The sequence below is a fragment of the Bison bison genome, unplaced genomic scaffold (genome assembly GCF_000754665.1).
Source record: "Bison bison bison isolate TAMUID 2011002044 unplaced genomic scaffold, Bison_UMD1.0 scf7180017864307, whole genome shotgun sequence".
Lineage (NCBI taxonomy): Eukaryota > Metazoa > Chordata > Mammalia > Artiodactyla > Bovidae > Bison > Bison bison.
The window spans coordinates 4,892,658-4,905,297 of NW_011494879.1; the positions used below are offsets into that span (position 1 = coordinate 4,892,658).

General features: G+C 44.6%; 1 protein-coding gene across 1 annotated transcript in view; it reads right to left on the reverse strand.

The window, feature by feature from the left end:
- The window catches only part of MBOAT2 (membrane bound O-acyltransferase domain containing 2), a 105,778-nt gene that overhangs the window by 14,976 nt on the left and 78,162 nt on the right, over positions 1–12,640 (reverse strand). Inside the window, exons 7-8 of the mRNA XM_010852109.1 lie at positions 2,774–2,829; positions 2,056–2,110 (exon numbers count right to left, since the gene is read on the reverse strand). Coding sequence (XP_010850411.1) covers positions 2,056–2,110; positions 2,774–2,829 — 111 coding nt within the window. The remainder of the gene's footprint in view (positions 1–2,055; positions 2,111–2,773; positions 2,830–12,640) is intronic.

The window sequence follows — 12,640 nt, forward strand, 5'->3', positions numbered from 1 at the left end:
AAAAAAAAGCCCTGCCACACCCAAAAAAAAAAAAATATATATATATATATATATTATATATATAAAAACAGCTCCATCTGTCAAGTCTTCCATCCACTGACAACTATAAACCACCACAAATAAAAGAGCAGCTACAGCTGGGGATGATAAGGAGGCTCATAAACGTGTTATAGCCCCATCTGCCTCTCTAAGATGACACATGATCTTAAAAAAAAACATCCAAACGCTCTCTGTGGCCAAGAGGAGTCAACAGAACCTCCTCATAAGTATTTTTATAATCATAAAACGAAGAGAAAACAGTGCTCTGCTCCACCTGACACTCAGGTAGGTCACCACTTACTCAAAATGCCTTCTAAATTTTTCTACATTTTGTTGTTGTTGTTGTTTAGTCGCTCAGTCATGTACAACTCTTTTGTGACCCATGGACTATGCTCCAGGCTCCTCTGTCCATGGGATTTCCCAGGCAAGAACACTGGAGTGGGTTGCTACTTCCTTCTCTAAGGGATCTTCCCAATCCAGGTTATCGAACCCACATCTCTTGCTTGGCAGGCGGATTCTTTACCACTGAGCCACCTTTCTACATTTCAAAGCGCTTAGAACCTTAAGTACTTTTTCTTGAGGACTCAGAAATGATGGGAGCAAGGTGTTTCTGGCAGATTTTCCCTGGTAGTTCTTCCCATGTTGGGCTGAGATAGAGACTTTATCACCACCTCACACACAGCACAAGTGCCCGTCGTCACAAAGCTGCAAAGAGCCCGTTATGCTCCAGCAACGGAGCCTCATTTTCAACACTGCTTATTTCAAGACCAGAACAACACCAGGTTATCTAAGCCGCAGCTCATCTTACCATATCCAACAATGTATCACAATTTGGAAGGATGGGAGATAATTCTGATCTATGAAACTTGCTGAAGTCATTTCTGGCTCAACTGTCATATCAAATGACAAGTCATGTTAGGAAAGAAGCCAATAACTGTAATACATGCAATTAAAATTCGAACTGAACATTAACTGTAATACTCTAATTATGGTATCAATGGAAGACTCATTCTTCATTCCATAAACATTGATATCAACTGTGCATGGAAATGTGAGAGAACTGTGGGCGACAATGAGCTCTGTGCTTTTACGTTTGGGTAGCAAATCTGAAAGGAGTCCTCTCTGCCTCCTTCCACTGTTCAGACAAGCAGAGCTGAATTTAACCAGCTCTGGGGTCTTGCCAGGAGGCCACCTGGGAGGACTGTCTATTAACGAGCAGTTCCTGGGATGGACAAGGACTCACAAGGATCACAGAGCCCAGAACAAGCTAACCTCTCACCAAACAAATAAATTCAAGTGCATATTTACTGATCTATAAAGGCTGGCTGTAGTGAACATCAAAAGACAGTCATTTTAAAGATGGGATCAAAGGTGAGCACTTCGGGCAGGGCCTCCTACTGCACAATCTCCTTCTTTTGACAGCCATGCATATATTAGTCCCAGATTTATAGCAAACAAGGTGCTTGCAGGATGCTTTTCAAGTAAAATGAGTACCTTATCTCTAATTACACTAGATTAAGGCAGGCCCTGCCAAGAAATTAAGCTAGTCCTTAGAAGAATCCATAGGGGATTCTATGACATAGCAGCCTACCGCAGAAGGAATTCCTCAAACAACAAGGTGAATATCCTGCTGGTTCCTCATTACTTCAAAACACAGCATCTTTGTGCTATATTAACATATCGCAGCCCAGGACCTGCTATCAAGTCATTGATCTACAAACGGTAGCTGCAATTATTACTCATAATTACTACATGAAGACCATGCAGTCTCCCTGTCTTCCGGGAACTCAGAGCCCGTTGGGAGTCAGGATATGTACACAGGAGGTACGATGATAGTACTCAGTGGGTGCCTATGAAGGCAGGCCTAGTCCAGCCAGACTTGCTGCAGACGGAGGGAGGTTTGGTTCTCATGAACTAAGAGCCTTGAGGAGGACAAGTCAGACTTGGCTTTGAGTACACGGGTGTCCCAGCAGAGACAGCAGGAACCTCAGCGGGAGATGATTTATAGGCACATACCTGACCGCTAATCCCCTCTGTGACGGTGTCAGCTCTTCATCCTTCCGAAACATCCCTGAGAAATAAAAACAGACAATTTATCAGTTACGCTTTCTCCCAAGAAAAGAAGCGTACTTCTTCCCATTCACACTTGCATCACTTTCCTCATTTGAAATTCATGCCATAATCCCAATTTTGGTATAACTGGTCCCTTTCTTTCTCATTACAGCACAGACTCTGTCATTGAACTGAATGTAAAATTAAGAATACACAGTGAAGGAAAATGAGCACACTTTAGAAACCTTAGTGTTAGTCACTCGGTCGTGTCTGACTCTTTGTGACCCCATGGACCCTATGGAAGGAAAATGAGCACACTTTAGAAACCTAGTGTTAGTCACTCAGTCGTGTCTGACTTTTTGTGACCCCATGGACTGTAGCCTACCAGGCAGGCTCCTCTGTCCATGGGATTCTCTAGGTAAAAGTACTGAGTGCGTAGTCATTCCCTTCTCGGTGGGATCTTCCCAACCCAGCAATCGAACCCACATCTCCTGCATTACAGGCAGATTCTTTACCATCTGAACCACCAGGGAAGCCAAAGCAGAATTCAGTATTTTTCCTATCTTCCCTTCCTCCGTTTCCTTCCTCTAACAAACAACAGAAAGTTATGCTAATCTCTCAAACAAAAGGTGGTTAGAATATGACTTTTTCAGTGATGAAAGATTAATTTCCAAAATCTTACCATCATGAATTTCATAAGCCAAACTAGTGATCTTCTGGGTAATTATCATCATTGGGCTGTGGGAAAAAAAAAAAAAACCAAAAAATAAATATTTTAAAAGCAGAAATTTAAAATTATACTTATGATATATGAAAGAGTTTATTCTGCTTATATGACTACAAAATCCTGAAACTTTTTTAACATAAAAAAAGACCCCAAGGGATTCTAAAGAAAGAACTGCAGGGCTGCTGAGTCTGGGGAAGGGACCGAAGACAGGGAATATGGGCTTCTGCTTTGCTTTAAGAAGAGGCTCGTCCTTTACAGGAGACCGTGAGGATAGGATTTCAACATATCTTTTAAGAGGGCATCATCTAACCCATAATGCTGAACCTGAAGCTCCAATACTTTGGCCACCTGATGCCAAGAGCCAGCTTATTGGAAAAGACCCTGATGCTGGGAAACACTGAGGGCAGGAGGAGCAGGGGACAACAGAGGATGAGATGGTCGGATGGTATCACCAACTCAATGGACATGAGTTTGAACAAGTTCCAGGAGATGCTGGAGGACAGAGGAGCGGCGGGGGGCATGCTGCAGCCCAAGGGGTCGCAAAGAGTCGGACACGACTTAGCAACTGAACCACCACTGGCACGAGATATACAGAGCTCGGCCCCAAGAACTTGCAGGTCACTCCCCGTTACCTAACAGACAAGATCTCATAGAGACCCCATCACATGACGACTGCTCTTAAACGCAAAGTACTAGCGAGAGAAACTTCTTCGGTTCCCTTCAAAGTCCATTCCGAGGTGAATACCACTCTCTCTCAGGAGATTATTCCTCAGCCAAATGCTCCCCCAGGTTGCCTTCAACAGCCAGCTGCCGTTTTAACCTTGGAAGATAGTTTACATGCCTTTGAGGATTACAAAAAATTCCTTGAAAGTTCGATTTCTCCAGGGGAAAAGGATCATTTTTCTCACCTGCCTAAATTTATTTCATAGTTTAGCTCAAAAAGGAATAAGAAAATACCCTTCGCTCTGGATTTTAATTCTCACATCACCTTAAAACATCATAAAAACAACCAATAAAATAATAAATTTATTTTTCAACTCAGTGACATACTAAATTGCTCAGTTCATGTGTATCGGATGTCCCCCAAAGGCAAATATTTATATGTGCTTTTTGAATGCATGGTCTCATTGTGCCCATTGTCACCTGGGAGACCCGGGCATGCAGAGTGCAGGCTCTCATGAAAGTGAGCTGAGCTGGGGGACTGGGTGCTGCGAGGCTGTACTGCTGTGTCTAAGAACTATGCTCCCTCACGGGGGCGGAAAGAACGCGGAAGCAGGGTTTCCCCAGTTTGGCTCAGTGGTAAAGAATCTGCCTGCCGTGCAGGAGACACAGGTTTGATCCCTGGCCCGGGGAAGATCCCACCTGCCACAGGGCAATGAAGCCTGTATGCCATGACTGCTAAGTCATGTGATCTGCAACTAGAGAAGTCCTCGCAATGAGAAGCTCGTGCTCCACAATGAGAGAGTAGGCTCTGCTTGACGCAACTAGAGAACAGCCCGCGAAGCAATGCAGACCCACCACGGCCAAACATACACAAATAAGTAAGTATTAAAAAAGGAGGAGAAGAAAAAGAAGGCGGAACACATACAAATACTCCATTCTCTCCAAATGCTGGCCTCCACCCAGACCACACTCCCTGGAGCTGCTCTGCAAGGGCGACCTGTGTCCTGCTTCAAGTCTCAGCTTAACAGTCACTTTGCACAAGAGGCCTGTGGGCAGCTGTACCGCCCAGGAAGCCACCTCTGCCCAAATGGGACACACACCTTTCACTTCATCTTAGCTTCCTGTTTGCTTTCTTCAAAGAATTTCTCACACTCACGGATGCTTCATTTACCCAGTTATGGAGGGGCTTTAAAAGCTGTCTGCACTCTAGAAGGTTCATGCGACAGGGAACGAATGGTCTTTTTCACCACCGACCCTCCAGCGCCGAGCACAGTGCCTGGCCCAGGATATGTGCTGGGTGAATATTTCTAAACTGCCACGTAAACCCAACCTTCTGAGTGCCCACTCAAGACCCATCACTCCTTATGTAAGTTGATTAGACTCCCTCCCTCATGTCTGCTCTCCTCTGTGCTTGAAAACAGTCACCAGACTGTTCTGTAATTATTGGCTTATTTTTCGGTCACCACGAAACCCATGGACTACTTAACAGCAGGAACCCTGCCCTATTCACCTCTGCACCTTCGGTACCTGCTGTGTGTGTTTGTGTGTGCATGCATGCACACATTCAGTCACTGAGCTATGTCCGACTTCTGTGGACCACATGAACTGTAGCCCATCAGGCTCCTCTGTCCATGGGACTCTCCAGGCAAGAATACTGGAGTGGGTTGCCATTTCCTTCTCCAGGGGATCTTCCTGACCCAGGGATCAAACTGATGTCTCCTGCACTGGCGGGGGGATTCTTTACCACTGTGCCACCTGGAAAGCTCTACCTGCCAAGTAACTGGGCTCAAGGTTCTGACTGGTTTGCAAAAACGTCTCACATCACCTACTGTTTCCTTAACAGATAATCATTAAGCCTGAACATTTCCTTTGGTTTTAAAGCGGTGGTCATTCCACAGCCTCTGGTCCAACTTGTCACGGGCTGGGGTCAGGGAGTGGTGAATGTGAGAATAAAATGACAGAAGACAAAATTATTGCGAAGTGACTCTGAAGGAGTATTTGATAAATGAAAGTAAAAAAAGTTTGGCACAGGATAAACAAACTCATGAGAGCTCAGGAGAGTCAAGCAGAGGGGAAGGTGGCCAGATGAGTCCAGCACAAGCACAGGACAGAGACCAGGAGACAGAGTGGACTGAAAGGAGAGGAGGACTGGCCTCACCCATCACACACAACCTCCTGTGTAGAGAAGATGGTTCTAAATGAAAACACTCCCACGGTTTACAAAGAGACCAACTGGGGTGGTTTTCCTAACAGTGCATTGTGCTCGCGAATACCTGAATGGGGACAATAGGAGTGACTCACAGTTTTCACTTAACACCTTTATTAACATTTTAACTACCTGTTTGCTTCGCATTCACTATTTAATCGCCTTCCAGGTCCTAAAAAGTTTGAGCCAGCCCTTTGTGAACCAGACTCTCCTGTTTCCCTGGGGTGGAGGCTGCAAGGCGGATGGGAGAGGGCAAGCAATTGGCTTCGGTGCCTTCATCCAGCAAAGGGGGGCCTGGATGGAGCCACCTGTACCTTCTGCAGAGCAACATCGCTAGATTGAGGTGGAGTTACAGACACTTTCTCCCCCGGCACTCTACTTGGAACTGGAAAAATATGGAATCTAGCTATTCAAAATAAATACTCAACTGATAAAACAGCTTCAGGTAATATAAGAAAATATATACCCATCAGACGTAAAGAACTAAAGAGACTCTAGACTTCTTATCATTTTTTAAAAAGATGCAAATTAACTTTCTTAGTCAACTAAAACCTTTACACACCATCTTTTTTCTCTACAATGAGAGTTACAGGATTTAGTTCTGCCACGCGGTCAAACTCAAACTCTAGGTAAACATCACTAGAGAATGAATGCTGAAAAAGAACAATCTCTTTCTGAATCGTTCTGTCATCTCCAGGAGACTGCTAAACTCTAAGGATACTGCTACAAAGCAACTACGAGCACCTACAAGCGGGGAAGGAAACGGCACCCCTCCAGGACTCTTGCCTGGAAAATCCCATGGATGGAGGAGCCTGGTGGGCTGCAGTCCATGGGGTCGCAAAGAGTCGGACACGACTGAGAGACTTCACTTTCTTTCTTTCTATAGTTACTTTTGGAGAAGGAAACGGCAACCCACTCCTGTGTTCTTGCCTGGAGAATGCCATGGACGGCGAGGCCTCATGGGCTGCCATCTATGGGGTTGCAAAGAGTTGGACACGACTGAGCAACAAGCACGCGCGCACACACACACACACGATACAAGGTCAGTATGCCACCAGGTTACAGGGGCCTGACAACAGAGCAAACTGACCTGTCCGCTTTCAGGCATGTCTAAAGTACTCAGGGGCTCGTCTGCAAACAGCAAAACCCATTGAAACCAACAAACCCCTCGGACCTAAAGCCAAAAGAATGCATCCTGAGAGGGGAGGAAAAGGCTTCCGAGAGCCATCCATCCATCCATCCAGGCCCTTCACCCGCTCATTTTGAAAACAAGCGTCTCATGAGCGCCTACAAGGCACCAGGTGCTGGAGACACAGCTGTGAATGAGACAGGGTTCTCATTTGTGTACAGGGGAGGAATGGATAACAACCGAACTCAGAGGTAAATACACGGTGTGCCAGCTGCTGCTGTGTGCTGAGAAGAAGAACAAAACAGGGTGGGGAGAGGAGTGCCAGGAGGCCAGTGGGGACTGGCCTCACCCAGGGTGATGCTTCACAGAGAAGCTGAGTCAGGGACCAAGCCCTGCAGAGGTGGGCTCACCAGCACCCCTGCCCAGGTGAGGCTGACCTGGCCTGCTGGGAGGCTAGTGAGGACGGGGATGTGGCTGGAGCCGGTGAGTAAAGACAGGACAGATGCTGAAGACAGACGTGTCGGGACAGAGTTAGGAGGCTCCTGCAGGGACTGTGAGGACAGGGCTGAGACCCAACAGAGACTGGGGACCGTGGAGGCCAACAGGCAGGGCACTCACTAGCTTTTAATAGGTATATTCGCCCCTGGGTAGAGAGGGCTGTGGGGTGCTGAGGGGTAAGAGGCAAGGACAGCATCTCAGAGCAGGATGACAGCACAGACCCGGCGTAGTGCATCCCAGTCGTCTTCTGATGGCAAAGACAGCGGGACCTGACGACTGTTCGACAGTGGATCAGAATCAGGGCTTGAGACCTGAGGCCACCAAAGGTTTTGACCAGAGGAAAGGAAAAGGACGACAGAGCTGGCTGGGAAGAAATGCAGGAAGAACAGGACAGGGGCATTGGGAAGTCCGGGTCAGGCAAGTTCAGTGCGAGATGCTGACTGGACAACTGGGCAGAGAGGTGTGGACAGGCAGCTGGACACGTGAGCCAGAAAACGTCCTGACTCCACTACTCATCAACTGTGGACACGGGGGAGCTGTTTAACTCCCCAGCCTCCAAATTCTTATCTATAAAATGGGGATAATAAAGCCACTGTGTGGATTAAATAAAACAGCAACAGGACAAAGGCCATGAACAGTATCTGAGGCACAGCAGATATTTGATAAAACCCTCGTTCAATAGATACCGGAACCACTGCTCAGCAGAAGGTACTGGATGGCTGCAATAATTAACTGCTAAGCACTGCCCCTGAAGGAACCTGCTCACTGAAGTAGGAGCTCAACAGGTACACAAGTAGCTACATGAAAAGTGTTAAGGGCCAAGCATTTGAAGACACGTGCAAAGAAACTAAGCAAGTTTATGGGGAAACACCTGGAACAGGAGCCACTTCATCTGAGCCTCTAGGAGCCAGGAAGTTGGACACGCGGGCAGGTTGGGAAGGGTGTTTCCGGCAGGGAGAAGCCTATGGGCAGTAGAAGAAGCATGAGAACATGGAAGCAGTTATGCGGCTGCAGCATCAGACGAGGCAGGCAGAGAGGCGAGGCCTGGCACACACGGCGTGGACTTTGAGGGCCAGTGATCAGCTTTTTGAGATCCAACCAGTCCATCCTAAAGGAAATCAGTCCTGAATATTCACTGGAAGGACTGATGTTGAAGCTGAAACTCCAATACTGTGGTCACCTGATGCAAAGAGCTGACTCATTGGAAAAGACTCTGATGCTGGGAGGGGTTGGGAGCAGGAGGAGAAGGGGACGACAGATGAGATGGCTGGATGGCATCACCGACTCAATGGATGTGAGTTTGAGTAAACTCCGGGAGTTGGTGATGGACAGGGAGGCCTGGCGTGCTGCAGTGCATGGGGTCGCAAAGAGTCAGATACGACTGAGCAACTGAACTGATCAAATTTTTAGAGTCATAAGGGAACACTGCAGATCTCTCTGATAAATATCATTATACCACACTGCTTTGTGAACAAACATAAAGTCAGGGGAAAATGTTGATGTATGGCAGAAACCAACACAATACTGTAAAGGAATTATCCTTCAATTAAAAATAAATAAATTGGAAAAAACAATCAGGGGGAAAGGTTCAGGTAGGGAGGGGAACAGACCGAGCAAACCTCGTAAGAGACCGTGCCTGTTTTCTCCCAGGAACTTGAACTACATGAGTAGCAGCTGGGCGGAACGCACTCCCTAACCAAATGCAGGTCAAGGTGTCAGAAGACAGCCCCCCACCGGCTGAAACAGGATACGCAGAACACTATGGATGGTTTATCAGCTGAATAATTTATGCCAACACTATTTACAACATAGTTACTGGGCATGGCAGAGAGCACCAGGGGCCCTTCCAGGACTCAGCTCAATGAGCACAGAGAGCCAGAATGAAGCTTTTAGAACAAACAGTCCCTCCCTTCTTCTACTGACAGGACAGTCACCTACAGAGTACTCAGCCCCCAGCAAAACGTACCGCGCCGATGCAAAAAAATGGTAACTGCACGAACACACGGGGCAGCCAGTAATAAGATACCGACTGAGTATCTGATGCTCTGTGCTTAGCTCTAAAATGTATTCTTGATTTCAATGGAAAATATATATCTTTTATATATATTTATATGTATCTTTTAAAATAGATATCACATATACCTTTTTTTAGTGGATGCATTAACCAACACTTCAGCTCCACAAAGATCAACATATTCCAATCAGAATTCATTTCCTTCCTGTCACCCAAAATCTGTTCCTGCTTCCATCTACAAGAAGGCAAGCATTCACCTTTCTTTTTCTGAGTAACCGAGAGGGGTGCTCCTCATTGACGCATAGTCCCAGCATTGTCATTCTGTACATTTATATCCCAGATCCAGAGATCTGTTTCTCTACGCAGGCTTCTTGGATTTGGCTATTCCTATGTCAGTCCTACAATATTCAAATGATGTCTGCTTGACAAGCAGTATATGTTTTTATACTGAATCTGCTCCTCTCAAACACTTCCAGGGAAACTTCTCAATTTGCCTAATTTCCCTCAAAACCTCCACCGCATTACAAGGTTAACTAGAGAAAAAGGTCTGTTTTTACAACATTGAATGTTACTCTCTGAATAAACAAGATGCTTCGTCAGTCTTTTTTATGTCCTATAGTAAAGCTTCATAGTTTACTACCAAAAGGTCTACACAAAGGTCCCTCCATTTCTTTTTACATGTTATCTTAAACATTTCATTGTTTTTATTGCTTCTGAAACTCCGATCCTTTATCTATGACATTTTCTAACCAGTTATTGCTGATATAAAGGAAAGCTATTTAATTGTTTTATACTTCTCTTGTATCTATTTCCTGAGGCCAACATGTCAGCTGACAACCTAGCCTTTCAACCTTTCTGGAAAAAGAAGCTTTTATTAAGAGGCAAGTCCCTTTTATCTATTCAGCATTTTAAATGTATCTTGAGCCTATCTCTCTATCTACACACACACACACAATATCAGCATTCCACACCTTTGCAAGTTACACTGGCTGGTACAGAAGAGCTCCCACGTGATTCCTCAGCAAGAGCCTGGCTTCATTCCCTGTGTGTCTAACTTCAGGGCACTGGAGAGCTTAGCACAAAGAACGGGTCGGTAGATTCAGCTCTACCTTCCTCAGACTGCCAACACCACTTTGGATGGCTCCCGTATCTACCCTAATTAGGAGCAAGTCAGGATCTCTTGTGCTCATGTGTTGTAACACTCAAGGCTTACTAAATGCTTCTTTTCTCTTCTGCGCACATTAAAATAAAAGGGAGCACTCTAAATTAGTTCGGCCACAATGGTCTCCTTGAGCTGATTTATCTCTTTGTACCAGTTCACTGATGATGCTCAGATGTTTTCTCCTAGTGGATAAAAATTAAATATTAAACTGGGAGTTTTACATCAGGTTGTCCATCTGTAAAATGCTATGTTGTATTTCTTCAACATACTTAAATATTTTAAATTATATTTAAGTGAAAATTTTTTATTTTAGTGAAATACTTAAGATCCTATCACATGCATATTTTTAGTAATGTACACTATCCTCTAAATTGTGGAGTTATGTAACTAGTTTTTTCCAACAGAATGGGAGAGAAAGTGGAGGGCAGGCATGCTCTCTCTGGGCTCAGCTCACTACGGGATATGCCATTCCCTCGATTTAATCAAGAGGATTCTAGAGACCCTGAAGGATGTGGGGCCACAAGAAAGAAGCCTGGTTCCCTGAATGGTCGTGGGGAGCAGAGGCCCCCTTCTCAGTGGGCTGGGTGTGAATGAGAAATAAACTTGCTTTATGTAAAGTCAACGGAGTAATGTGCTTTGATAGTGGGTAGCCCACCCCTAGAGCTAGAGAGTGATGAAAGTTTAGAATAGCAGATAAGGGAAATAAAAAAGGTAATGACTAAGATAAAAATGAAGACGGGGTTATGAAGCTCCAGTGAACATTGGATCACATGAATTTGTACTTCTACCAATTCTTATTAATAAACTGAAATCTGCTACGTTAAACTACTTAGTAAATGTGGCAGTTTAAAAATATACGTAGCTAGTTCCTATTTTCATTACACTAAGATAACAACACGTGACCTAGGCTACCTCTCCAAGTCCATCAAGATTCAAGGTGGCCCAACACACCTACTGATTCTGCTAATAGCTTTTTGCTTTAAGAATTCCTGAAGTTTATAAGTTGATAGTGAAAGTGAAGTCACTCAGACATGTCTGACTCTTTGTGACCCCATGAACTGTAGCCTACCAGGTTCCTCTGTCCATGGAATTTTCCAGGCAAGAATACCGGAATGGGTTGCCATTTCCTTCTCCAGGAGATCTTCCCGACCCAGGGATTGAACCCAGGTCCCCCGCATTGGAGGCAGACGCTTTACCATCTGAGCCACCAGGGAAGTCCTTTATAAGTTGATAGCCAACATCTATTCTTCTTCTTCTGTATGTCAGGTTATTTCTCAATTCTATTCAATATATTGCTAATTTGACTATCTAGTTTTTTAGTGTATTTAATAAATTTTGTTTTGTCTTGGTTTTATTTGTTCTTTGAGATATAGTCTTTTATCCAAGTCTGATTTTAAAATCTGTTTAACAAAAGTAAAATCCACTTTGATATCATTAAGGAGAAAAAGATAATTCATCTTCTGAAATTCTCCTGTTTTACAACACTGACTTTTCTTTAAGCTCACACAACGTTGGCTCTTTTCTAGTATTCAACAATTTATTCATAGATGCCATGATTTGTTTCATTTACTTTTTTCCACTTACTTATCCTTCCACTGAATTTACTGGTCATTATTTATCCTGTACAGATAACTCAAGGCCTACTTAAAAGCAGGTCTTACGTGTCTTTTTCAGCAGAGAAAACTGCCAGGCTTGATATATACACCGTAGAGTTCTATCTTCAACTTCCCCACCCAGTACGCAGATGTTAGCAGGTGTCCCTTTATAAAGACAGTGAACAAGTTCATTTTTAAGGACTTGGACTGCATTTATCTCATAAGAGACATTCAATCAGTTCTGTTACAGGCAAAAGACCCTTCCAGAACCAAGGAAGGACTAAATTTCCTCTGAAGAAAAAAAAGCCTGAAGTTATTTCTACCACTCACTAGAATATTGAGTATGAGAATGTAAAACATTTCATAGATGTGAAATGCATGAAAGAAAAATACATGTTCAAGTGCATCCTCATGCAAATTCAGACTGACAAAGCTAGTCCAAGGACTTGCGTCCAGAGACAGTCCCACAGTGTGTTAAGAAGCACAAACAAGCAATCAGATGTTACAGAGCAGCTGGGGAAACACTGTACAAATGGGATTCCAAGAAGGGAGGGA